Source organism: Larus michahellis, chromosome 12 (genome assembly GCF_964199755.1).
Source record: "Larus michahellis chromosome 12, bLarMic1.1, whole genome shotgun sequence".
NCBI lineage: Eukaryota > Metazoa > Chordata > Aves > Charadriiformes > Laridae > Larus > Larus michahellis.
Window position 1 is genome coordinate 6,405,942 of NC_133907.1, and position 26,845 is coordinate 6,432,786.

General features: G+C 46.5%; 3 protein-coding genes across 8 annotated transcripts in view; 2 read left to right on the top strand and 1 right to left on the bottom strand.

Annotated features, from left to right (window-relative positions):
* The window catches only part of ZNFX1 (zinc finger NFX1-type containing 1), a 14,128-nt gene extending 11,533 nt beyond the window's left edge, over window positions 1-2,595 (top strand). For all 4 annotated transcript variants that reach the window (XM_074605686.1, XM_074605687.1, XM_074605688.1 and 1 more), the window contains exon 14: window positions 115-2,595. In XM_074605686.1, the coding sequence (XP_074461787.1) occupies window positions 115-2,547 (2,433 nt within the window). In that variant the 3' untranslated portion in view covers window positions 2,548-2,595. The remainder of the gene's footprint in view (window positions 1-114) is intronic.
* CCNDBP1 (cyclin D1 binding protein 1) lies at window positions 2,574-10,991 on the top strand. 2 transcript variants are annotated; one of them, XR_012589680.1, is made up of 12 exons: window positions 2,574-2,767; window positions 2,847-2,906; window positions 3,477-3,556; window positions 4,188-4,269; window positions 4,730-4,826; window positions 6,040-6,113; window positions 6,410-6,486; window positions 6,956-7,209; window positions 7,619-7,679; window positions 7,885-7,999; window positions 8,675-8,721; window positions 9,109-10,991. XR_012589680.1 is itself a non-coding variant. In XM_074605693.1 (11 exons), the coding sequence occupies exons 1-11, from the start codon at window positions 2,701-2,703 to the stop codon at window positions 9,215-9,217; spliced, it is 1,008 nt and encodes a 335-aa protein (XP_074461794.1). In that variant the 5' UTR covers window positions 2,577-2,700; the 3' UTR covers window positions 9,218-10,991. The 2 variants fall into 2 exon arrangements, 1 of the variants encoding a protein (XP_074461794.1); XM_074605693.1 differs by lacking the exon at window positions 7,885-7,999 and having other exon boundaries at window positions 2,577-2,767.
* LOC141750494 (protein 4.2-like) lies at window positions 9,980-21,116 on the bottom strand. 2 transcript variants are annotated; one of them, XM_074605691.1, is made up of 14 exons: window positions 20,905-21,116; window positions 19,960-20,172; window positions 17,878-18,063; window positions 16,971-17,201; window positions 16,251-16,369; window positions 15,430-15,552; window positions 14,858-15,035; window positions 14,355-14,493; window positions 13,867-13,970; window positions 13,307-13,549; window positions 12,152-12,472; window positions 11,538-11,839; window positions 11,120-11,253; window positions 9,980-10,244 (listed from the first exon to the last, which is right to left on the bottom strand). In XM_074605691.1, the coding sequence occupies exons 2-14, from the start codon at window positions 19,967-19,969 to the stop codon at window positions 10,094-10,096; spliced, it is 2,241 nt and encodes a 746-aa protein (XP_074461792.1). In that variant the 5' UTR covers window positions 19,970-20,172; window positions 20,905-21,116; the 3' UTR covers window positions 9,980-10,093. The 2 variants fall into 2 exon arrangements, with proteins under 2 accessions (XP_074461792.1, XP_074461793.1); XM_074605692.1 differs by having other exon boundaries at window positions 11,679-11,839; window positions 20,905-21,101.
* Between the last annotated feature and the right edge of the window lie 5,729 nt (window positions 21,117-26,845).

Consider the following 26,845-nt stretch of genomic DNA (forward strand, 5'->3'; position numbering starts at 1 on the left):
AGAGGAAATCACCTAATGTAGTCTTCTCCTTAAGAGTCATTTTCTAATTGGGAACATGGAAACAGGCTGCAGTGAAGGAAGCTAGAATTCTGACATTCCTTTCTTTTGTTTCAGGGTGTCTTATCTAACCTCTACTTTGTGGAACATGACTTTCCTGAGCAAGAGATCCAGGAAGGGAAAAGCCACCAGAATCCACACGAGGCCCAGTTTGTAGTGGAACTGTGCAAATACTTCTTGTGTCAGGATTATCTACCTTCTCAGATTACCATTCTCACTACTTATACTGGACAGCTTTTCTGTCTGCGTAAGCTCATGCCAGCCAAGACCTTTGCAGGTGTGAAGGTTCACGTAGTAGATAAGTACCAGGGGGAGGAGAATGATATTATTCTGCTGTCACTTGTGCGGAGCAACAAGGAGGAGAGAACTGGATTCTTACAGATCTCCAATCGGATCTGTGTAGCATTATCCAGAGCTAAGAAAGGGCTGTATTGTATTGGAAATATGAGAATGCTTGGCAAGGTTCCTCTCTGGAGCAAGATCATTCACACCCTTCGGGAGAAAGGTCACATTGGCCGCTCACTGATGCTTTGCTGTCAAAACCACCCTGAAACCAAGACCCTGGTATCTACAGCAGCAGACTTCAGCAAAGTCCCAGAAGGAGGCTGTAGTCGTCCCTGTGAATTTAGGTTGAGTTGCGGACACGTTTGCACAAGGGCATGTCACCCATATGACACTCAGCACAAGGAGTATCAGTGCCTGAAGCCATGTCAAAAGGTGCTTTGTGCCAATGGGCACCGCTGTCCACGGTCGTGTTACGAGCCCTGTGGACCATGCACGGTGAGAGTAGAGAAAACTATTTCTAAGTGTGGCCATCTGCAGATGGTGCCATGCTCTACTCCGGAGAGTGAGTTTCTTTGCCAAGAACCTTGTCAGAAAAAGCTGGACTGTGGACACACGTGCAACAAATTCTGTGGGCAGAAATGCACTCAGTGGTGTCCTGAACTGGTTACAGTCACACTGAAATGCGGCCACAACCAGCAAGTTAAATGCTGGGTCACTGAGGAGATGAAACATGAGAAGCCTGTGGAATGTAAGACAAAGTGTTCTGTCATGCTGCAGTGTGGTCATGCATGCTCGGGTTCCTGTCATGCCTGCTTTGAAGGAAGATTTCATCAGCAATGTAGCAGCCCCTGCAAGCGCTTATTGGTCTGCTCCCACAAGTGCCAGCAGCCTTGTACTGCAGAATGCCCTCCCTGCCAGCGGGAATGTGAGAACCACTGTATCCACAGTAGGTGTAAAAAGAAATGTGGAGAGAGCTGTTTTCCATGTGCTGAGCCATGCGAGTGGCAGTGCCAGCACTACCAGTGTACCAATCTTTGCTCTGAACCATGCAATAGGCCTCGCTGCAATGCACCATGTGCTAAGCTTCTCAGCTGTGGTCATCCTTGTATTGGATTGTGCGGAGAGCCCTGCCCAAAGAAGTGCCTTGTTTGTGACCGTGAGGAACTCACCCAGATCTTTTTTGGCTTTGAGGAAGACCCAGACGTTCGATTTGTGCAGCTTGAAGACTGTGGCCATGTCTTTGAGTCCCAAGGCCTTGACCATTATATGGATGAAGATGATGGTGTCATCAAGCTGAAGGTGTGCCCTATCTGTCAGACACCTGTCAGAAAGAGTTTGAGATATGGCACCATTGTGAAAAGGCGGCTGGAGGAGATAGAAAAGGTGAAAGAGAAAATCCAAGGCCCAGCCCAGGAAATTGAATCTAACAGACAAAGGCTGCAGGTGGCACTGACAGGGAGTGCTGTTCTGCAGAAGAATCTACCCCTTAAGTATCTCATGCTAGAAGATAAACTTAAAGCTTCTGATCTCTCCACAAAGAGTATTGGACTAATTGAGAACCAGCTTAATCTATACAACCACATAGCTGACCTAACCAACTCTATGAGCAAAATCAATGCAAATGAGAGAAAAGGGCTGAGAAAGCGGCTGGATGAAGTCCAGGAGTGGCTGGATAAGCCGCGTCTCAGTTTCACAGACCAGGAGCTCTCTGACCTGCAAGCCGAGCTCCAGAGACTGACCTATCTGCTGAGCCTCTTGGCAAGGTGCGAGGGGGCAAGGGGGATGATCACCCCAGCACTTGCAGCAGAGATCACCAGCATGCGTCAGATCCTGGAAGGGACGAAGAAGTTCACGGAGCAGGATGAAGCTGCGGTGAAGGCAGAGCTGGAGAGGGTCTGCGCCGCCCTGCCTCTGTCGGGGCTGGGCGTCTCCGAAGCTGAAAGGGTGCAAATTGTCAGTGCCGTGGGCTGTCCCCGCGGCCACTGGTTCAAGTGCAAAAACGGGCACATCTACGTGATCGGGGAGTGCGGGGGGGCGATGGAGAGGAGCCGGTGCCCCGAGTGCCATGAGGTGATCGGGGGCACCAACCACGCGCTGGACAGTACCAACAGCCTGGCCCCCGAGATGGACGGGGCCACCCATCCCGCCTGGTCCGAGACCGCCAACAACCTCCTCAACTTCGAGGAGCTCCGCCAGCTGCAGTAGCGGGCCCTTTCCCTACCCCTCTATCTAATAAAGTCTATCGCAGCGCCATCGTGGCTCTCGTCTGTCGGGGCGGGGTGGCGCCGCTTCCGCCGTTGCCCGGAAGCGGATGTGACGCGGGTGCCGGTGAGGGAGCGGTGGGCGCCGGCCGCAGCCATGGAGGCGCGGGAGCCGCTGCGGGAGCTGGGCGGCGCGCTGCGGGCCGTGCTGGCGCGGCTGCGAGGTGGGAGCCGGGGCCGGGCGGGGGCCGGGCCGGGCCCAGCCGACTCTCCGCTGGCTGAGGTCTCTCTCTGCCGTTACAGAGGGCGAACCGAGCGAGGGCCGAGAGCCGTTCGAGCTGCCGCGCTTCTGGGACGCCCTAGGTACGGGTGGGGGGGCAGCGGCCGGGGTCGGGGCGGAGCGGGGCCGGGTCAGGGCCGATAATGGAGCGGGGCGGGCCGGGTGTAGGCTCCGGGCGGAGGGAGGCCGGGGTACGCCGTGCCGGTGCCTGGCAGGGCTCTGGCTTGCAAGCGGGATCCCCGGAGGGTCTCCAGCCCCTTGCCAGGGTGTTGGGGTTGGTAGAGCAGCCGCCGTTATCGAACAGTCGTCACGACTCGGTTTTTTTAAAGCCTTTGGTCCCTGTTGGAGTCTCGCGGCATGTCCTGGTGAAGGTGTCGCGGACCAGGGCACAAAGCGTGGTTGTGGATATCAATGCCAACTAGGAAAAAAGCAGATGTAGGACACACCCAACGTGCATGGCACAAATACACCATGGAATTTTGTCTTCTGTAGTGGGATTTAGTTTTATGTCTTCATATTGCTTGGAAGGAAGAAACGGTAACCAAGCGGTAGGGCAGAGTGGCATCAGAGATGCTGCTCATCCAGCTGCTCTGTTCTCTTCTCTTTTACCCAAGTTCCTTTCTGTCCTTTTATTCCCATTGAATCCTTTCTAGGTCAGACATTCAAAGTAACGTCACAGGAAGCTACAAAGCTGAGTCTGGCGTTCTCAGGGCCTCCACTGACTTCTGCCGAGGTGAGCGAACAACCCCCCAGACTGTGATGTTGCAGAGTGTGAGACGAGTTTCAGGTATCTCCTGATTCACTTGTCTAAACCAAAGTCATATTGTGCAGCACAAACAAGGGATGTCGGTATGGGCTATGTATTCTAGAGTGTGTTAATCCAATTCAGGAATTGCCCAGAGAACTAATTTCTGTAAGTTAGGGAGACATGCCAAGTAGGAGTATTCTTACGTTCTTTTCTTTAGCATCTATAGCTGGTAAGAGACAGCATATTGGACAATACAGACCTTAGATCTAACAAAGAACATGCAATATTTGTGCTGTTAATTGATCACACCTGTGTTTGGAGAAGAAAAAAAAGACCTGCAGTTCAGAATAATGATCTAAGCTACTACTTCCTCTCTGATGCATGACCACCACACCAGGGCATGCTTTGTTATCAAATCATGAGGTGGCTTATCATGTATACAGCTTGCTTACTGTATCTTCCTGTTGCACTGTATTTGTTTCTCAAGCAAGATAGGTGTTACCGTGCTTCCCTTTTCTCAAAGCAATCCGAGTGTAAGTGATTGCTTGTGAGACTTTCTAAATGCAGTGCAGCCATGTACTACTCACGATTAATCCTTTTGCCTATCCATTTTCAGGATTGCCGGAAACTGAGTGAGGATGTCCAAAATGCCATTCTTGCAGTTGCCACAGTGTACTACTGGCTCCCCAAGGGCCAAGGTGAGACAGTGACAGCAGGGCAGTCACCACTACACAGAGTGGTGGGTCCCTCACCTCTGTATGAAGAAACCAAATATTTCAGAGCCTGATACGAGATCTGGTATCTGCAGGGAAGCAAGTTATCATGAGCAGGTAGTCCCATTATCAGCTGTTCTGTGGAATTTGCAACATGTTTATGAATGAATCACTTCTGTGTCTACTCCTGTAGATTTCCATCTGTGAAAGAGTGATAACGTAGGCAGTTGTATCGTTGACTGGACATTCGTATTTATAAAGTATTGAGATTCTTGTCCAAAGTCCTTTTGGAAGTGGGAAGCACATTAAGCATGTTGCTTCCTTAAAAATATCTTCCTTAAAAAAAGTATCTGTGCAAACAGAGCAGTCTGTGTGTTCATCTTTGGCAGTTGCTTCCTGTTGGTGCTTTGTGTCAACTTCCTTGCTTTTTCTCAATCTCAACCAGGTACTACTCTTCGGAAGATGGTACGAGATGCTACCACCGAAGTCGTGGAAGGAATGATTCAACTCACAGAAACAATTCTCAGTGCTCCATTGGAGAGGTAGTAATTTTCCAGAAAAAAAGGAAAAAAAAGTTAAAATTATACTTGTTAGGAAGCAGCATGTGCAGACTGCTTCCTAAGGGAAGGGGCGAGGCAGAAGCAGAGCATCATTATGAGGCATGAAGAAGCAGTGGCCTCATCAGCAGAGGCCCTGTGCCCCAGTGCCTGAGTGAGCAGAGCAGTGCTGGTGAGGGTGGCGAGGTTCACCTGAGAGTCCAGATCATCAGACAAGCCCATAGTGATGATGTCAAGCTGGAAACACAGCCCAGCAAGTCAGGGTCGAGTCCAGAGAGAGTAACCAGCATCAGACACCATCCAGTGATCACCCAGCATGACCATTACGATGAGTCGGGTCTGAGGTCAAGGCAGGAAGGTCAGATCAGTGTGTGTGGATCCACGTCAGAGTCAAGAGGGTATGAGACTGGGTGCAGACGTAACTGCTACACATCTGCGATGTAGCACAAACCCGGCCCAGTGAAACAGCCTCTGGGTAAAAGCACCTCGTAGGGTAAGGAGGGGCTGGCCCACACTTCTGTCTTTCTTCACAATGCCTCCTGTCAGCAGAGGAGCTGACCTTGTATTTAAGCCAACTAAACTCTTCAGCTGAGCTATCTAAACCTAGGAAGGTGAAATACACTCAAGGCCCTGACAGTATGCTGTTGTCCCGGTGACTGAGTCGGGTACATTTGCCTACGTGGAGAATAGATTTTCCTCCTGTCTGTGGCAAGGAAAGATGCTGGGAGCAGGATTCCCATGAAGGTGCTGGATAGCGTTTGCACTGTTTGGCAGTTTTTGCCCTTGGAGTGGACTGTTACACACAAAGATTGCACAACTTTATAAAGGTAGTAATTGGACCGCTATGGACTGCTTCCTCTCATTATGGATTGTATGCTACCGCCCTTAGGCGGAGGTCAGCAATCTCTGATACAGACTTCTGATTGGCATGGATTCTAAAAGATAAATAATATGCCTAAGCACCTTGAGAGGCTTCTGTAAGAGGCTCCCGCTTCTTGTTCCAACACATAATTAAACTCGGTAGGAGCCAGCACTCTCTGCTTTACACAGACATGAGATACTAGTGATAAGTTGGTTGGTGACATCTTTCCAGCAGAGCTTCTACTAGCACGCATCATCTTTGGTGCAGAAAATAATAACACAGTCTATCAGAGTGCGGTTATTGAGTCTAACTTTGGGTGGCTTTGTTTTGTTTCAGCTTGTCTCAGGAACAGCTCATATCAACTGGTGGCGTGTGGGAGGCATGTGAGCAAGTGTCTAGCCTGCCACGAGGTGAGCATTGTACTCAGTGAGACTAAGACGTGTTGTCTTGGAATGTCAGTTGCCTTTGCAAGGGCATTCTAGCTTGTACAGTGAAGGCTCGCTCATTCTACAAAACCCAGCTGTTCCTAAAATGTATAAGCTTGGAAGCCAGGCCAGACTCTGCATGGCAACAATGCACCTCTGAGCTCTGCAAAAAGTTCGATCCTATAATCTCAAGATCTAGTCATTGCAAACCTAGCTGAACATTGTTGCAAGCTGATCCGAATCAGTGCAGTGACACAGTTTTCGTCCTTTTGCTCTTGCAGATAATCAGGCAGCAGTTGCGTCAGCTCTGGCTGCATGTCTAGGTGTGGTCAAGGATGCTCTGGAGGAGATGGAACACGTAAGGAAGCCCCTAAGCCTTTGAGGAACCTGCAGTGATGGTTCAGGGATGGAACACAGGGGTTGTTTTATACACAGGCTTTGATTTAAACTTGTTCTGATATGAGCTAGATTATTATATTCTGTCTGGATCTTAATGAGTTTTTAAACTCAAGCCTGGTTTATTTTGTATACGGTTTCTATAAAGCCATGTCCTGAATTGGGTGGGGAGCGGGAGGGGGCAGTTTAGGTTGATGTAAGAATGGCACTATTTGCCAGGTTCTTCTTGTTTGCTTTGTTGGAGTGGGGGATTAGTTTTTCTTAATCCAGTCCTGCTCGAGTTAACAGAACCTGGCAACTGAGATGATGGTTGGAGAGAGATTCCTCCATAAATTATTTGTATGATTTCTAGATTATGGTTTCCCTTTTCTCCTGGATATTGCTGGAATTGATGTCAGGCTCTGAGCTTTCAGTGCATCTGTGTTCAACAGGCTCTGGTGGAAGGGCAAGACCCCTACAGTGACATCATGGAAGACGAAGAGTTGGGCTTTCGGGGCAACAGAGACACATATTGGTCAGAAGCTGACCGGAAGCTGCTTAGCTCCTGCGTGGGATTAATGAAGGCTTCTAAAGCTTGCCTGAAGAAGGTCTTGGGTGTAGTGAAGGCTTATGGCAAAGTTGATTCTCCAGAGCAGATCGCTCAGCTGGATGATCTTGCAGACATTGCTAATGAGATCAGTCCAAGGTAAGCAGGTCTCTCCCCATGCTGCTTTCTGCTCCGGAGCAGTCCTTGTCTTTCTTGAGATCTAGAGAATGGATTAGGAAAACCTTTATGATATCGAAGCTGTGAGCAGGTGGTGGAAGCAGGTGTGGTGGGAAAACTATTATGGCATAGACTGTTGAGAGTTGTGCAAGTTAGGAGAGGAACCTATGTTGCAGCTTGGGGTGGAGCTGTGGCCATGTCTCACACTAAGGTGTGAGTGGCACGCGGATGTCTGAGAAGGCAGTGAGAAGCACCCCATGGGTATGACTGACTTTGTCTCCTTGTCACACACGGCAGTTCCTGACTTACATTCAGGGTGAGTGTATGCTTTGACAAGGATCCGTGAGTTGTGCTATCATGACCTTTCTTCCGTTGCTCCCCTCTCTTCAAGTGTTGACGAGCTGGCACTGAGCATGTATCCACCTGTGAACGAGTTGGCTGTGCGACTCAACGTAAGTATCCGCAGCCTACATGCGGGTCTACACACTTGGCTGTAGAGAAGGGGAAGAAATTGAATTGTATTATGTTACTGTCAGGGAGAGGTAGGTGTTAGTGATTGTCTCAGTAACAGGTTCTTAGGGATGAAGAGTCCGCTTTGGTTCTTGCACACTTAGGTTCATTCAGAAGGAAATGCGTTCGTTGTCTTTACTTCTTCAGGGAAGAGCATGGCCGCTTGAGCTTTGGCTCTGAACTGTAATCCATAGAGACGTACAATGGCAGTACCTCAGTAAAGCGAGCTCTGAGGCTGTGGCATCTCTGCTTTATTCCTTAGGTAATGTAGACTTGCTCAAATTAAGTTATCTAAATTAAAAATACAAATTAAAAATTCTCACAGTGAGCGTGGTTAAGCACTGAAACAAGCTGCTGAGAGAAGCAGTGGAATCTCCATCTTTGGCAATACTCAAAACTTGTCAAGGCTCTGAGCAACCTGACTGAACTTTGAGGTAGGCCTTGCTTTGAGCAGGAGGTTTTACTAGATGAATTCCAGGGGTCCCTTCCATCATAAATTAAGTATGTATCTTCTCATATCTGAGGTTTTTTTTATACTTAATTCTGATTTCATGCCTTTGGCCAGTGGCTTGGTTTTTGGGGGGTAAAAAAAGAAAGTATTGCTTAATATCAGATTGCATTACAGTCTGTCACTTATACTTCATGCCTTAATATCAGTTACCAATTTCTAATAGGCTTGTCTTTTTAAAGAAAAAAAACATTTTAACGTATGCTTTAAAAAATAGCCTGTCTTTATTTTCATCTGTCCCAGCCAGCAGTAGGCTCGGAGACACTCCGAGCATGGCAGTGATAGATAATGTCTGCATCAGGATCTGTGGCAGTTTTACTCATTCTTGGCTGTGTTGGGCATTCCTGCACCCCCCTTTCTTTTCCAATACTGCTGAGCCCCCTTCTTTCCATGTTTGGCTCACTTTATTTTCCTTTTGTTTCTTTCTAGGCTGCTAAGTTGGCCTCGGTATTAAAGAAAGTCTTAGAGATTACAAAGTGAGTATGAGTTACGGTTTTATAAGCATGTGTTCCCTGCTATGAAGGTTGGTATCTTTCTGCCTCCAGTCAAAGATGAATCATTTCTAGACAGTAAATGGTGGCATTTTGGAGTAATTACGATGTTATCCAGTCACAAAGGGATGGGAGTAAGAAAAGGATGGTAGGGGTGAAAGTGGTTCCCACTGAAGACACACACATATGCATTAAGGTTTGGGACTAGAGACATGGATGTGGGTTCTTCCTTGCCCGAAGCGCTCTGGGGCTGTAGCAGTCCTGTCTTAATGCTGTGGTAATTCAGCACTTCACAATACCCATGTGTTGTCTGGATACATAGGTATAAGACACCCAGGAAGGTTTCCTAATGAATTTCCTCCACTTTTGCAGGACAAGCCATGTATGTCCACCATCAGAGGAAGGCTGGGTGCAGTTTCTAACTGATGCAGTAGATCACAACGTGAACAAAATCAAGAACTTCACACAGGGTCAACTTTAGCTCTTCCATCTCTACATGTGTTGCTGCCACTGGCTCTGGCAAAAGCTTTTCCAGGGAATCTCGCTGTTCTTCAGCTACTGAGATAATGATGAGAACAATGTTTTTAGGAGAGAACTTTAGTGCCACTTGGTAGAACTTTGCCAGGAAGTTGCTTTTTGCTGTTGCAGAAGGTGTCATTTTGCTCAGATTCCTGGGATGGTGCAGTGCTGCATATTAATGCTGTGAATGTGCCCCATTCTTCAGACATTACAACTGCTATGGGGTTCAAAGAACAATAAAATATTGCTAGATTTGCATGAGTGGATTTATTTGTTTTCAGGTGGCAGAGGAAATATACAGAAGGAAAGGGTCTTGCTTCTTTTGCAAGCAGCCCGATGAACCATTAAAAAATATGCAGCACTGCTGCTATTTCCTGTCTAACCTTAGAGAAGAGTGAACTATCTTCCTCTTTTCTATTTCCTCAGAAAGTAGTAGAAAATATTATTTACTACTTTACCAAAGTGAAGGATCGGTATAAGAGTTGATCTCTAGAGAAATGCTACATCTATCATCACTTTAAAGTTCTAGGATATCCTTTTTTTGCCACGAGTAGGGAAAAGTGATTAAGCAGGGGTGGGTTCAGCACGTATGTGTGGTGAGAAATGCAACATCTGCTCAAGCATTTAGCCCATCTTTGTCACAGTAAGGTTCAACTCCTAAAACTGGAGAGGACATAGTGACAGATGGGAGATAGTTGAGTTTGTACAAATAATCAGTCAGACATGGTTTTAAATATAACTTTAATTAAACTGTTAACATCTATACTTGCCTAAGATCAGGGCACAGATCATGACCACTCTTGTAAGCAGGACAGCAGGACCTGTTCTAAGTTGGTCATCAGGCAGCTGCAACGTCTATAGTTTTGTAGCTCTTCAGGTTCTGGAGTTGAAGGCAGGTAAGACGTGCAGTGAGTCTTCGGGGCCCTGCTTGGATGGGGGTGAGTGGTATTTGCAGCTCTTGGCTGCTCTCAGGTTGCACAGAGCTCAACCTGAAAGGCAAGAAGGGATTATACAGGAAGCGCGCCTCTATATTTCTAGTTCCCAGGGACCAGGAGATGCATTTGCTGGGCAGGAGTGTGGTGCCAAAAAAAGGAAAAGAAAAAAAAATAATAGAGAAGGCTACCACAATGGAACTGTGATCTGACCGTAGTTTGGGAAGGAGATATGACTGGAGGGTTGAACTCCCCGTGGAGGCATCTAAGGTTACTTTATCCTAATGCAGCTTCTTGAGAGAAACATGGAGTTTTTTTCATGTGAAGGGGAGCATCCCTTTTTGCATGACTCTTGGCTAAGTCAGGTTTGCCTGGTTCTTCAATACTTAAAATTGTACCCAGGGGCTGTCGTTATTGCCGACAGTGGGTAATGGGTGGAAAGATATGTCACAAACAGTATAGTTTTACCCCACTTACGGATGTTCAAGTGGCTAGCTAAAAAGCAATTGATTTCTTGACAGCGAATAATTTCTAAATTTCATCGCTCATTTCAGTGACCTGTTGTCTTAGTTAATGTGTATTTCTGCTGAAGCCTTGTGGTACTTCTCATTACACTTTTTGGTGGCAGGCGGCTTTCTGCTGTCTAGGCCTTTGGGGTTGAAGCTTTCACGAATGTCATACTGGCGTCAACTTATGTATTACACGTCTGTTGAAAGTTCTGTTATCTGGCTTTTTTCCTTTTCGGTGTGAAAATTTGTATTATCTGTAAATAAAGGATGGGATGCCTGGGGCTTTCAAGCTGTAGCAGTGCCTTCCTGCCATGTTTTGCCTGCTTATTTTTGGGGAGAGCCCTTCTTGTGCAAGAGTTTCTCTGGCTTGTATTGTGTCTCTTTTTCCATTTACCGTTCTTAAATCAATCCGTTTGCAATTACCTGTACTTCCTTTGTCTGTAAATGAGCCCTCGTCCTGCAACCACTACCACACACTTCTCCAAAGGTTCGAAGAGAGGATTCAGGAGGCTGATCTTCACTGTGCTTGGCTGATACTGTACCATGTTTTCTGGAAACTGTTGAAAGGAAATGAGATGAAACTGAGAGAAGGAAAAAGATTCTTCTATGATTAAAGGGAGATAAATGATCTTTTTCGTGCCAGAGGTCTCAGCCTGAGATGCCAGAAGAGGCAAAGTCCAGCTTACTTTCTTCTCAACTACAGTATGCTGCTGTAGTTTCCTTCTTCAGCCACTGATTTCCAGACTGGTGAGTGAGTTAAGAGTCATCGGGGTTTCCTTATGCTCACACATAGACAAGGTAGGAGTGGGAGTACTGTATACGACAGTGTGGCACAACTTGCCTTTCCCAAACTGATGTCTCCGTGCTTTGAAAGAAGACAGCATGAGGAGAGCCACTCAACCCAGCAGAACTTTTTTGCTGCTTGTGACTGTGAAAGCTGTTTTCTCACTACTGCAGTAACAGAACGATAGACTGGTCTAACCTCAATAGCGAGAGGGGGGTCACAAATGCTGATCTCTTCCTGTGCGAAGTAGACGTAGAAGGAGTCCTCGTCCTTCAGCACGGCGGTCAGCCTGAGCAGATGGTTCTCTCCCAACTCTTTTCTGTACTGTGAGTAAGGCACAAAGACCTGCAGGCTGTTAGCTGGAACACAGAGGAGTGAAACACAGATGACAATGCGGATGATAAGGACAGTCTGGACTTAGCCTGCATGGTACCTTACGAGTGTGTAGTGCCCAATTTTGTACTAAAAGCTGCAGCATTTAAAAGCTTAAGTGATCCCAACTGGATTTGCAGATTCAAAATCTCCAAGGTGATGTTGCCGACGTATTTTATTTCAATCACCTACAACCAACTATTCAGCCAGCCTTTTGTAAACTTGTGGCTAAGTGCATTTTTCCTGAAGTGGGAGAACTAGATATACTGTTCTAGCTGTGCACCCACTAGAGTTCTTACCTTCATTGCTTTTGAGGGTAAAATGAAACTCTTCCTTCCAAAGCTGAGTAATGGGCACACCATTATAATGTAGAGACTGGGCCCCAACTACCAGGTGAGTAGCCTTTTCTCCACCACTGTGGTTAAACACGTCAATGGAAAGCGGAACATCTTGTCCCAGTGTCAGAGAACTCTTCGACCGGAGGTGGATGAAAAGGTTAACTGGCTCTTCAAGGGCAGTAGGAATGAAGCTAAACTGTGTTTCGCTGCTGATGCTGGTTGTCTCAAGTTTCTGTATCTTTCTGTAGGCTTTGTCAAGTACTTCTTTTTCCTGAAGAGAACCTGTCACAAAAAAGGGAGCACATATTTTAGTAGTCTTTCCTGTTTACTAGCGTGAAGCAGTAAATGCAGAAGGAAGGCGTTGAATTATCCTGGCAGTGTTGCAGATAACTGTTTCTAAGAGCATAGCGAGAGACGCTGTTGTGCTTCTGGGTGGAGCAGTTCGAGAATTCCAGTTGACAGGACATTCACTAGATGTACCTGAAAGATTTGACTTGGAAAGATTTGTCATAGTTTTTAAAGCACCTTAGTGCTAATGTCTGTCAGAAAAGAGAGGCAGTTGCCTCTAACTATAGCTGTCGCGGGGCTCAGGCCTGTGTTCCCTTGTGATGGACGGCAGCCAAGGAGACAACATGCCGTAGGCTAAGATAAGGTGGCAGGGTTGGGTCAAGGAAACAGCACTCAGTAATAGATTGTGAAGGGGGAGCTGCCTTTTGGGGGAGGGATTTAGTATCTGGGAGCACAACAGTCCTTTTCAGAAAGCTGGAGTCTGAAATACATCTTTGTATGTTACAGGGGTAACGGGAGGTGAATGTTCAGAGTATACAGGTAACAGAAACCAGGAAAGAAGGTTTTCCAGACAGGAAAGTGCCTGGTGAAGAAAGACCTGGCCTTCTTGAGAGCTGGTTAATGTAATTGAGCAGGATGAAATTTGGGGCATGACCTGCGCTTTGATTCTGTAGACAGCAAGAGTAAGGTGTTCCTGTGCCATTCAAGAATGGGAGGTAGGGACAAGCGGATGTCGCGGATGCTCTGGGATGGCTCTGCTCTCTAGCCCTTTGCTCTTTGCGTGTAACACTGGCAGGGAATGTGCTCAGCCACTTGCCTACCCCGTACCTTCAGGATGCTTGTAGTTGTGTGTGATATCCTCACAGCGCTCACTGCCCACACTCTTGGTGCTGATGTTGTTGCCAGTGTACTTTTTGCCACCAAAAGCTGGCTTGAGGGTGTCATCTGTTTTTTGTATCCAGACCTGGCACTTGGCATTGATGGCAGCAAAGAAGTAGCAGACATCATAATCAACATCTGTGTCCCCTTCCTTGATGGCTTTAACAGGGGCTGGCCCACAGAAGGATGCACCTGAAGAGAAAATGTGGCCCAGTTAAGATTCAGGTGCTTTACCAACTAGACCTGTGCCTAGTTTAGATCTATACTGGGAGCGGTGAAGTATTTAGTTTAGGAGGACGTTAGGGAGCGGTACTGTGATAGAGCTCTTAGGGCTACACAAGCTGCACAAACCAAACAGATGAATGATAATTTAGTGCTTAAAGTCAACAGGTTGAGTCCCTGTCTTTTTGCATCCTTCCATTGGAAGTTGGGGAAGGGAGGAATATTGAACTGCTTTATTTGCTCCTTGCTCCACTCCCCCCGCCCCCAGCCCATCTTTGATATCTTGCCTTTGCTTTTTTCCTGGCAGGTGGCATCCAGTGCCTGCCACCCATTGTATCCCGGTGGCAAGTCCGCTCGAGCCATCCAGCATTCGTTCCAAACGTGGAAGGTCCTGCAAGAGACAACATCACTGCTTATGCCGAGGGACTGAGCCCTGAGGTACAGTAAAGTTTTAGCCAAACCACAGGCAATTAATGCTCCTTTGAAGGAGCTCAGTGTGTGTTGAGGACAGCAGAGACCATGGCTTTTGACACAAGTGGAGTTTCTCCAGCTGGACTGGGCTATCATTCTTCCTTTGTGGGCCCTAGTAATACGGCACTTTTCAGTTTGAGTTGTGACGATGTCTCAATAACAGGTCATGTAGACAGGTTCTCAGCTGAGGTGTCTCCTGTCCACCTCCCTGCAGCTGTTCATCTCTTTCTTTTCCCCCTTCTGTCACTTCCTAGATTAAGGTATTGGCTCAAATTCCTGCTTGGGCCCTGCCACGTTTTCTTACCAGACACGGGCACTCTTGTCTTGTGGAAGCAGTGTCCCATCTTCATCATAATACTCATCCACACTCAGGTTGCTGTTAGTGTTGTGAGCCCACGTAAAGCCTGTGACCACCCTGGTAGGAATTCCCAGGCACCTCAGAACTGCGCAGAAGAAAGAGCTGTGAATCAGTTGTGCATCCTGCCCTAAGGGTGCCTCTGCTGATAACCGTAGGGCCTTTTTTGGTGCTAGGTCTATTAGGAATGGCACCAGGCCTGCTGTTTGGTCTTTGCAAGAGGCATTGCCCCCTCAGGAAATAAGGTGCGTTAGGTGAATGGTGTGTACTGACACTCTTTTATCTCAAAGCTAGCAATGTTGATGAGGAAACCCTGAGCATCTCACCTCAACTAAAGATTAAAGGTTATGTTACTGGGATCTGTGTTAATCCAGGAATTTAGGGGTATGCTAGAGGTTCTGCAGACCAAATAAGGCTTTGCTCAATACAAAAGTCTTTGGCCGCCGCTGTACCTGAGCACATGACTGCAGCAAACACCCAGCACTGCCCGTAGCGGACTGGCTTGAAGTGCGATGCAACCCACTGCTGGAGGATGGGGCTGCTTCCCAGCCACTTGGAAGGGGGTGTCCCATTCGCGTATTGCCCGGTCCCATATTCTGTCAGGATCCCTCTAAACTCATCGCAGTTCAGCTGCAGGGAAGGAGGAGAGAAAGATGGATTAAGGAATTGCCTCTCTTTGGTAGGTACACCTGATGCTGTTTGAGGAAGCTACTCCCAAGGCAGATGAAACCAAAAGGATTTTTTGTGCAAAGCGTGAAGGTCACAGCTGAGCAGTACAGGTACAACAGTCTCCCCTGAGATTTATTCAGTAAGTGTACTGTCACTGCTGAGAAACTCCTGCAGCACCACTTGTCTGCTGCAGGAACATCAGGAAGGGCTGGAGACGGGCAGGAGGAGCTGTTTGGAGCAGCCCTGGGCAGGCTTCCTCTTTGGTTGCTGTAAACTGGGATTGAGAAGCTGCTGGCCTTCGCTCTGCATTCAGGTTTCCCCTGCCAGGGTCGGGGCTGCTCTCTGCTCTCCTTACCATGGCAGCGACTGTGCGGCAGATGTAAATAGGGTTCTTGCGCTGGGTGTGATCCTTGTCTCGTTGCTGGCGTTCGCCTACATCCAGCAGCATGAAGCAGATGTCAACAATATCCTCCTCCAACTGAAATAAGAACACATCATTTTAGGAGATTTGGCCTGAACATTTGTTCTCTGGACTCCCTGCCAGGGTTTGTAACCGTGCAGGTGATTTCTCCCTTTCTTGCGTAAGTGGGCTGCGGAAGAGAGCTCCAGGCAGAGATTTGGAGGGGGAGAACAACATAGTAAAGGCAGACCTACAGCTTTATTGAAGCGAGGTGGGAACGTATTAGCCTGATACTGCATCCCCTGATTGAGGGAAAATGATGCTTTTCTGGAGCACTCTCTAGGTTGGCACAGAGGTGCTTCTGTGATCTGGTGGCACTAAAGTGGAATAAAATCCCGATCTAATCGCTGGCTGCGTCAGGTGGCCTTGGGCAAATTGGAAGATCTACTTGTCCTCACTTTGCCTGTAAAATAGAGACAGTATTACTAAGCTCTGTTAAATGCTTTTATATCTGTTGATGAAAGGAAGGCACACAAGGCCCAGATAGAGATCAATGCATTTCTTCGTACATATTACATATATTGGGTTATAGGACTGCATACACAGGTCTCTGTTCTCCTGTACAGTCTTAGGCAAAGACAGTGAGTGTAGAGAACAAGTTCTTTCATCAGAGTCACAGTATGGAAATGGATAGTGTCCTGTACACACGGGAGATATGCACCCTTCCTCTGCTGGTGGCTGTGAGACAGCACGGACATATTGGACCTCTTGCTTACCTGACTGAAGTCCCAAGGTTGTGCTAGGACTGCATTTTCAGTCCCCCAGTAGATGATACCCTCTTGGTTTAAAATATATTCCTGCCGCTGTGCCTCGTTAGCCAAGAACACCTCATCATCTAGATTAGAGGAAAAAAAGCATCAGGAAGAAAGCATTCCTGGTCCCAGATGCACTTGCATCTCTCTCATATCAGCAGACTCCACTTCACTTCATGGATTTCATCAGTCCCTGGCATTCTGCCCTGGAAAAATACCACAGATTCTGAATTGGACAGGAAAGAAGAGTTTCCTTGTCATCTCTGTTTCCTTATTCAAACAGTTCCTCCAGAGCTAGACCATTGCGCTAGCTAGCTCTTTTACTTTCCTGCCTCTTGTCTTCTCTATTCCTAAGAAAGACACAATGGCCTTAATCAGAACAGTCATAATCTTGACTCATCTTTAAATCTTTATTATAGGAAACACTTTATCAAACCTTTTTCCCATAGCAGGAGGACGGGGCTCCGGCAGTGGAGTATTCCAGGAAGGAGGCAGAAGTGCGGAGGCACTTCCAGCTTTTATTAGCCCCTGCCTCCTTGCTAAGGTGCTGTGAGGAGCAGGGCAGGAGTGATGGGGAGCACTAGGTGAGTCAACCGCCGCGGAGGCAGAGTGCCAGAGCTAAAAAGCTGTGTTTGTGAAGTGACTGATCCCAGCCTTTCTGCCTTTCTGTTTCTGACCACGTACCTTGGCACCAGGGATTAAAGAGAAGGGTGAAGTTGCCCAGGAGGCGGTGAGACTTGGAGGCATGTAAAAGCAGAGTGTACTGGCCGATGGGAGCGTTGGCAGGCGTGTTCACAGAGATGATCCAGAAGCATGGATCTTGTTCTTCCACTGCTGCGCTCCACTGCTTCTTGTCTCCCAGGCTGGAGATGGGAAATTCAGTCTGGGTTCCATCTGCTTTGGAAGGATGTGATCCTGCAGCCAGAGAGATCTGTTTGTGGCCATTCCAGACATGCATCCTCACCCCGTGCAGCTTGCAGGGACCTTGTCTTGGCTCTCTGGAGCCATAGCTCTCCTTTCTTGAGAGAGTCGTAACTCTTTAGCAGCTTAATGCCTAGTGGATCTTCTAAGGCTAGTACTGCGCTCAGGCCTCCATGTTTGAAAGAGGGATGTGTATTTCATAGATTTGTAGAAACCAGGAACAGCCAGAACGTTGCAGACCTGCTGCTCCTGGGATTCAGTGTCTTGTAACAATGCTCAGATTACGGTAAAACAAGCTGGGGCTGAACGCTGCTGCCCTTCTCAGGGCACCCACAAGAAAACACTCTGTTGCAGAAGACACCTGTAACAGGCTAGCTAAGTTTCAACACTCCTAAACCAAAAGGATAGAGAAATCCCGTGAGAACTTTCAAATCACAGAGTAGTGAACCTGCCTGGGTTGTTGTGCTGCAGTGTCTCTTCTGGAAGGAGACCTAGTTTTGACCCTGCGGTCCCAGCAGCAGGAGACTCTACTCTGCCTTAGATGAACTGTTTGTTCACTGCCCTCACACTTCTCAATGTGGGCACCTTGCTCCAGCTCTGGGAGATGGCTTTTGCCACCAGCTCTGTTCTTCCAATGGGTGGAGGACCAGAGGTATGGTAATGATGTTACCTGTCTGTACTATGAGGGAGGTCCTCTTCAGCTGCCGCAGGTAGTTGTGTAGTGGAGCTGAGAAGCTCACAGTGATGGTGAACGGCTGCCCCCGCCTCACAATAAGCCTTTCAGTGCTGATTTCTTCTGTGTGGTGGTTACTGTTGTTCATTGTGATCTTTAGATCACAGTTTTTGATGCTCACACCTGTAGAATGAGACAACATAGAATGAGTTTGGGGTTGAGCTGCCTACAGTCTGGCCTGGGGCCACATCCTGAGACACACAGTCAGCAAATCGTGTGTTTCTCCACTCAGACAGTGCCCCCCTGCCTTTCAGATTTTCTGCCCAGTAACTGTAAGGACCTTCACTGAGCTTGGTTGCTCTTGTGTCAAGTGGCTAACGAGCTGCCTTTGCTTGTACCTTAGCATCACCAAGTGAACCAAGTGATTATGCAAAAGCCCAGGAAAGGACACGGAGCAGACCTGAGCATTCAAGTGATACAGATGTTGTGGTTAGCACTGAGCATGCACTGTGGCTGCACTTGGACTCTTACTCTGTGTACTCAAGGGCACCAACGGCACTCAAAGCAGCATCTCTCCACATGGATACATCATTGAAACTGTGCACAGGAGTCAAACTATTACACCCCACTTGCAATGTGGGAGCCGGCAGTTACTGCACTGTGTACGTCTGATATGCACCAAAGACCAGCCACTGGTGCGAACTTCACTGCTGGTTCCAGCGCAACGTGGCTGTGTAGTCCTGGAACTATGCTGGATCGCAGCAAATCAAACACCAGTTGTTCCTTTTTTGCACCGTGTCTCACACCCAGAGCTGCAGGAGACAGAAGATCTCCTCCTCTCTCCTACACAAGCATCATACACATCATACGCATCATACACATCGTACATACTATACATGCTTCTGTCCGGCACCAGAAGAGAGAAGAAAATTGTCACAATTTCAAGCACCCAACTGCTTGCTCGATGGCTGTAGTGAGATCGTATACTTGCGCTTTTCTTCTGGTTTTGGTGGTGTTCTTAATCTTTCCAGACTTCATGCTGAGAAGCGGATAACACCCTAGATTTTTCTCAGTTTTGGGATCATCCTGACCTCACTTATGTCTTCAGCTCCCAACTCCTCACTAAGATCCTTGAACCTGTGTGTTGTCACTGCTGCCCCTTATATGACTCATGCTGTCACCTGCCTCCCCTTGCTAAACCAGGCTTCTCCCTTTGTTCCAGCTAAAAAAAAAAAAGTATAAATTCCAGAGTATTCCCCTGCAACGTAAAGCCATTGCTCCTGTGCTGAAGCCACAACTACTACTCTGTGGAGTTTTCACTGGTTTGCTCTCTCCTTATGTCTAACTGTCCTTGTCCTCTGCATTGATGCCTTCTCCCATCGCTCTTGTCTCTTCTGTGTTTGTTGTGGGAGTCCCACTGGATTCTGTGCCTTGTTTCTTTTTTTCCCATATGGATTTTGTCATGTGCTGTTTTCAGTGAGTGATTCTGGTCTGGCTTTCAAATCCCTTTGCGGCTGTCCCAGTTCATAGCCCTGCACCAGTTCAAGCTTTACAGAGCCAGCTCTGACCTCGTGTATTTTCTTCTCTGTGATGAAGATGTCTGTTCTGGCTGTCATGTAGACCGGTGAGTCACGTGCAGTCTGACTCCCTCCCCTTCATATGACTTCTCATGGATCTTATTGTCACTTTGTCAAGGTTGCTTGGAACCCAGACCCTCTCCTTGCTCAAGTGGCTAAAACTCGTCATCTCTCTGCTTCCGTTTTGTAGCCTGGCATTCCTCCCCCCACCCCCATGTTAAGGATAACCCTCTTACCTTTGCTCCCAGACTCTCCATGTCTGCCTTAGCAGCCTCTCGCTGCTTCTCTCAAGCTCCAGGTAGGCATTGATACCTGATTCTCTTTACTGCCCCTTTTTGTCCGTTCCTCCATGCAAATTGAACTCCCTTAGCCTTTAGAGCACTCTGCAAGAAGCCCACCTCTTCTACAAGCCTCGCAAACACTGTCTCAGAGCAGGGACAGTCGTTCTTCCTGACAGACAACTGGCAAATGCTTGGGGCTAACCCAAGTGATTTTTGCTTACCTTGGCCCATGTCTAGTTCCCTGTACCGTGGCAGTCTTCAGCTCCTGCTTGCTCTGGTGGGCAATGGCTCCTTTCTTCAGCTTTCTTTAAAAATTATCCACTTGCGAAGTTGTTTGTTCGATTTCTTTATACAGGGTGGGACGTGATGTTGCCACTTCAGCTTATCTTGCTGGCCTGCTGTGCGGTTGAGGACTCTCTTATCTCTCGACCACACTAAAGAGCAGAAAGGGGTGACTTTTCCTAGCTACAGATGAGGTTAAATTCCACAGTGGGATGCGAAGCCTTTAAAGACAGCCGGTGACAATTTCTTCAAAGAGCTGTGCATTGGGGACCCCAGAGAAGGAAATGCAGATCTTAACTTGGCTCTAAATAACGTACAGAATGTAAGCGTTGAAGGGCTGCTCTCCAGCGTTGTCCCTGAGCTACTTAGATCCTAAACCCTTCAAGGAGTAAAAAATAAAGGCCAATACATTCATTGCCTCTGTGCCTGACTCAAAAAAGTGAAACCACTTCAAAATGAGGAAGCTTGTTAAAAGCAACAACTAAAAAAAGTAGAATTTCTGTAGCATAATGCAGACTGCAGATTTGGACTAACTATGTTCTTAAAGTTGCCGTAATATAAAAGGAAGGTCACTGCGTCGATAAATAATTGGTCAAAAGACAGGAAATAAGGCAGCAGAAATACACAGTTTTCACTGTGGAGTGAGTCACCAGTAGTTCTGCAGACATCTACGATCTTCCACAAGTTCATAAATAATTTGAGAAGCTGCTAAAAAGCCAAGAGGTGGCAAAGGTTGCTCAGTTATTCTGAGCAGTAAAGATGAGGGAGGCAGCTATGGAAAAGTTGTCGAGGAACCTGAAGATACTGAATGTCTAGGCCATAAAATTGCAAGTAGAGATCAATGTAGACACATACACAATAGGAGAAGGGGACCCGTATCTTACCTAAGCAGTGATGCATTCGGAGGTAGTTGTAGCCACTCCAGAATGAGATTTGTATTGAATAAATATTCCAGGATTTATACTAGATAGCTGCTGCACAACATGGTCCGGTGAGCTTGGTGTTTTTCTTAGTATTTGCATATTAAACTCTACAATTGCTTGCTTACACGCGTCGTTTAAGCTAAATACAAACTCTCGCAGTTTTTGTCATTTACAGCATATATTCGCATAGATCTACAGTATAGATTCACCGTCACAGAATTGCACAGTGGCGGAGGTTTGAAGGGACCTCTGGAGGTCGCCTTGCCCAAGCCAGGTATGTGTCCCGTCACCGCTGCCTTGTGATGGCTGTGTATACGCGTAGTACCATCTCTTGGCCAAATTGGAAACTGCACGTAATATTTGCTACATAGGATGCACTGATGAGCACTTTGTAAACTGTGAACGGAGAACTACTTATTGTCCCTTTGTATCTTTCATTATACCAATATGGGCTAAAAAGGCCCATTAAAGAGGTTAACACCCAAAAGAGACTGTCGCGTGCGGTGCCCAGGTGCTTGCCCTGGCGTTCTACCTGGTGAGAATTTGCGATCGTAAACTAGATGCCTGAGATTTTCCATCTGAAAGAAACAGGAATTGGCCACTACAGAGGTTGAAACATTCAGCAGAAGTGCTGAGATTTCCTAGTTGTGAATCACCTTTCTTTCTGCCTGGAATATGGGTTTCTCATATGTTGGTTTTCTTTCAGCCGTCAGTCGTTGCATCTGTTAGTTTAAATGCCATTCACATCTGATCCAGCGTTTGGTAAAGGCAACCCCAAACCACTGTCGGCATTACTGATGGTACTCGGATGCTGCGGCTGTTTCTGTATATTGCGATTGTAACTGCGCTGTCAAAAAACGCGTTTGGATTGTTCCGCTATTTTACTGTGCGCAGCCAGCAATTTGCATGTCTCTGTGCAGGTGCACGTAGAAGTATTTGCGTTCCTTATATTTGGGTGGTTAAAAGGCGGTTACGCTAACGCTTTGGAGTAGTATTTCTTCCGTGCACTCAGCGTAACTGTATTTGGAGTTGTGCACAAAGGTTCTCCGCTCTTCCCGGCTGCCCAGCTCATCTCTGCTGGTAGCGGTGTGTTCTGTGTGAGGGGGCGGGCAAGTGGACAATCCTTCAGATACAATGACAAGTAGCTCTACCGTACGGGTGCTCCAAAGGTGTTGCCCTAAGATCCTCCAGCAAAGATCAGACACTTCAAAAAAATAGTATTTTTTTCAGCAAATTCAGTGACCTTTGACTTACTTTGTCTTGCAGATTTGTTTTGAGGGTGGTTCTTTCGTATGCTTTCTATATGGCTATTGCTTACATGTTTCTGGCTCCAAAAAGAGAAAGTCTTTTCAATAGGAACAGCTTATCTTTGCTGGAGCTCCAGGAACAACGTTTGTTATGACATACTTTTGGAAAGACTGGGTTTGGTTTTTCCCTGCAAAATCCACCTCTCCTCTAAGTCCTTCTCACTGATCTCTCCAGTCACAAAGTCAGCTTGATACCAGGTTTGTTTTTCAGGCTTACTCTTATTCAAGAAGTCAAAGCGTGTGAGCTTAACCTGTCCTTTGTTATAACACGTATTCCAGCCCATTGTCCTGTACAGTTGCTAGCTGTGAACATAATTTGCTCATTCATTTAACACACGTTAATCGTGCTGCTGAGATGTACCACTGTTTGTAAAACTACAGTTGTAATAGATGAGCATTCTGCTTATGCTGATTTCAACCTCTGAACTAGAGGCTGCAATGTTGTTAACATCAGTGTTAGCACGCGTAACCTCATGTGCAGCACGTCCATGAAATCACCCCAGTGAATTCCCTTCTTCATTGTAAGGATTTGGTAAGAATCACTCACAGTTAACCGCGTCCAAACCTATACTTGTCTCTAAAATGCAACAAAAGCATAAGCCTGTGCAACTTGCTGGACCGGATCAGAATGGAGGTTCGTCCCATCTCACCTGGTCTCTGGCAGTACACAGCGCCAGCTGCCTCGCAGCAACGCGCATCAGCTTCACCCCAGCAAGTGAGGCGTCATCTCCTAGTTGATGATTTTCAAGCCTGAGTGTGTCACGATACGCAAGATTTAATACCACTCTTGAGAGTTCTCGTGAATGATAAATATTCTTTGTAGTCGCCGCCTCCTGTCTGCTTTGCAGTCTAACGTGTCATTAGTGGGAATCGCCGAAACACAAGGTGCTGAAATCTCAGCTGAGCTCCCTGTTTATGCTGAGGTCTCCTTCTGCACGTGATATGGCTGATGTAAAACTCTGCACGATGACAGACTGAAATGGCTTTCCTACTGTGTGTTTACCAAGCTGGATCTCACCGAGTGCTATATTGTCATCCGTTTTGCCTTGTTTGGGGCCCTCTGATGTTCCTCATAGTTTTTTAGTCGTCAATAATTTAAATGGCTTTATGAGCAGATTTTGTACCCTTTTTGCGCTCACTTCTTGCATTGCTTCCTCCAAAAAACTTCATCCAGGTCTAGGCAAGTGTTGTCACTCTTTTGTATCCACCACACCCCTTGCCACGCTCATAGAAATCTAATGGAAAAGTGATCTGTAGAATCCTTGAAAAGCATCCATCCTGCCTGGATATTACTGTATTGCTGTCTTTATAGTGCTTGGGGATTCTCGTTTTTTTACAGGTCTAAGCATAAATCCATAAAATTCTTTTGTCATCTTTATTACCTGTGAAAATAGAAGCTTAAAATGTTATGTGAGCATCTTTAATAACTGGGTCTCTTTCTGAATGTTGTGATCAAAAAACACGTACATCTAAGTTTCCCTTTTATTGTATTTATTTCCGGCTCTTACATGGCACATGCATGAATTAGATGTGAATTTTCCTTTTCGGTGCAATTTCGTGTTCCTTTAGAGCAACAAGAAATGCTGACACCGTGCCTTTTGGTTTGTCTTGTATGGTGAGCAGTGACCTCCGCGCTGAGTACACAGGAGTGATAGATACCAAGTGGTAAAGCAACGCAGCTTTGGTGACAGCCGAAAGAACCAAGGCATTGGAAACCACCAACTTCGGCAATTTCTGTTTGTTTTGAATCTGTAAAAGGTTAGTAATTTAATTGACTGCCTGAATCAAGCCTCTAAAAACTTAGATCAGGAGAATGGAACGACGGGGGGAAACGATCACCATCCTGGAAACTGATTTTATTGTCTTTCAAGACCAATTCATAGTATGAATGTGTCGTATCAGCTCGTGCTCACTTAATTTTTTTGGAGTGATCAGAATGCAATGAAGGCTGGGTCAGCCTCTCGGGCATGCTCAGATTTAAACTGCGTACTTATAAAGAAAAATACTGATAATTAGCCATATTTTACTCCCAACAAGTCCCATTGACTTCTGACTAAGGGCCATGTAAAGATTGTAGGTTTGTCGAGAGCTATTTAAACCCTTCCTTGGGCACTTACACATTTTTCTCTGTAATAATCATTAGTCTAATTGAACGGTTGTCTTACATCTAACGCAGGAAGAATGTGGATTTCTTGTACATGGCACCGGCCAGATCTGCATTTTGACACTGGAACTGAGCTGGGTGTGGGTGCCGCGGGCGGTCAATAACGCTGACACCCCGAAAAGCCAGCGCCCCCAAGTATTGCAGAGCTTGGAACCTGGCACGAGCGCTAGGGCTGATTTTCCTTTGAACAGCAGGCGTCCCTTTGCAAAGAGTTAATTAGGATGAGGTCATGCCAAGCTCGTGTGACAAACACTGTCTGAAATTTCCTGAATTGTGTTTAAGAAGAAGCACCGAAGGGATTTGAATGGCTTGGTTGTACCGCGTGTTAAATGTAATAACAGTCTGCATTCCTGCAAGATTTAATGACGTTTTGTGAAATATCCTCACTACCTCAAGGCCTTTTCTGAGGCCAGTGGGGGATGGTATACCCTGACTTTCCAAGATCCTGCAAGAATTAATTGATAGGTGCAAAGCTACCTGTTCCCCTCTCCGGTGCCTGGAGAAATCTGAATTCCTCTGTGTGTGTGTGTGTCTTTGTGTGTGTGTTTGTGTGTGTGTCCTTTCCAGTCTTCATTCCAGTCTCTCTGGGCTGACGAGTTTTCACAAGCTTCCGCATCCCTTGTAACTATATGCGTGGGTGGCAAAATATTGTAATTGATGTGATAAAATAGGAGTTTACATGTTTTGAAGGTTTTCTTGGCTTTAAATCAAAGGCATTTAAATGAGACCTCGGTTTAATCTGTGTCACAGAGTCAGTTTGTGTCCGGGAAACCTTCATTCTGGGGGACGTCGGGACTGCATTGCTGGACAGTAGTAGTTGTCAGGAGGAAAAGGGCAAATTATCTCTTAGAAACATTCAGATCTTTGCTATTTTTGGCTTGTTAACTCTGCAAGGCATAAATGGACACAGTGCTGGGATTTAGATATGGGCGGCATAACGCCTTCTTCATGGAGGACGATGAACTACTTTAAGCACCTTTGTGGAATGAAGATGTGTGACTGCTAATTGTGCATTTTCGTACATGCTTCTGATTATATTGTCCTGAGCCTTTTCTTCCCATCCTGTGCTTTCTGAGCACTTCTGGAAGTCTTGCAAAGCATCTGCCTTTGCAAACAGAAAAAATCAGTCTTTTTTTTTCCTGCCTGCCTTATGGTACCTGCGTGAAAGGAAACAGGTGGAGCTTCTTCTGGCAGAAGTTAGGAGGGCAGATGCAATGGCTTTGTAAGATCCGGTAAAAGGCTGGGTGAAGTGTGTGGCAGCAGGCGTGGGCAGGCAACAGCCTTGAAGGCAGCGCCAGTACAAACCGAAAATACACGTCGGAGGCTGCTTTTTCTCAAGTGGTCTCGTAGGCAAGTTTGGCCAATTCTCCCGGTAGTACAGTCAGAAGTTTCTGACCTGGAGCAAAGTAAAAACACCCAGCGTTTCCCCCAGCTCCCCCCTCCAATTTTATCAACATAATTAGGACCGATGCATTGTCTGATTGCCTGGGTTGGTTGTGGCTTCCGATCACGGCTACTGGCTATTAGTCCTAGAGCAGATTCAGACTAGTAGGGGATGAGATTACGAAGCCAGAGAGCACTGAAACACACACATTCATTTTCTCGTTGGGAAATTGCTGGTGTTTATGCCTAGCAAAGCCTTTGTAAATGCTCGAAGGCAGTTGCTGCATATCCTTATGAAGAGGATACAGTTTGTGGGCCAGTAGGATAGCTCAGTCAGTTTTTCCTGCAATAAATCTTCCAAATTGGCACCTTTGTCCTGTCCGTCATTTGTATTTAAAATGCGATGAAACATAGCAGTCAGCAGCAGAGTCACATGTAAGTCCCAAAAGCTTTTAGCTGTGCTTAAGTTAGAAAAGTTACAATAGAAAGTATTTAGGTAATTTCTATACACAAAACAGTATAAGTATCAGTTTGGGCTTTGTCTGAAACTGTTTCTGGAGCTACTTTGCGAAACTGAGAACCTAAGTAGGCAGAGTGTTGAGAAATTTACTTATTCATCACATCAGCTGCATTTTGTTCTCTCTTTTTGCCTAATGGGAACAGGAACCAGTTTTTCCCCCTCCTGTAAACTCTTTTTAAAATCAACTTTTCTTTTTTCTTCCTTCTTTTTTCTGAGTTGTTGGTCGCCATTCTGGCATTTGTGGCTCCACCACTGCATAGCACCAGTTGCAGTCATATTCTCTTAGCTGAAATGCATTTTGTTTAGATGAAAACAGAATGATTTCTTGAGTTCAATATTCTCTTTTCCTATGAATTCTGAACATTTCTCATGTCCTAACGATCTAACCACCTGTAAAAATAAAAGTTCTTTATGTTTTCCTTTTACTGCTCATTAAAAAGAATAAACTGAGGCAAAGACTTTTTCTTGCCATATCTTCTATAAGAATGCTGTGTATATCTGTGCAACTACATAAATAATATATCTCTA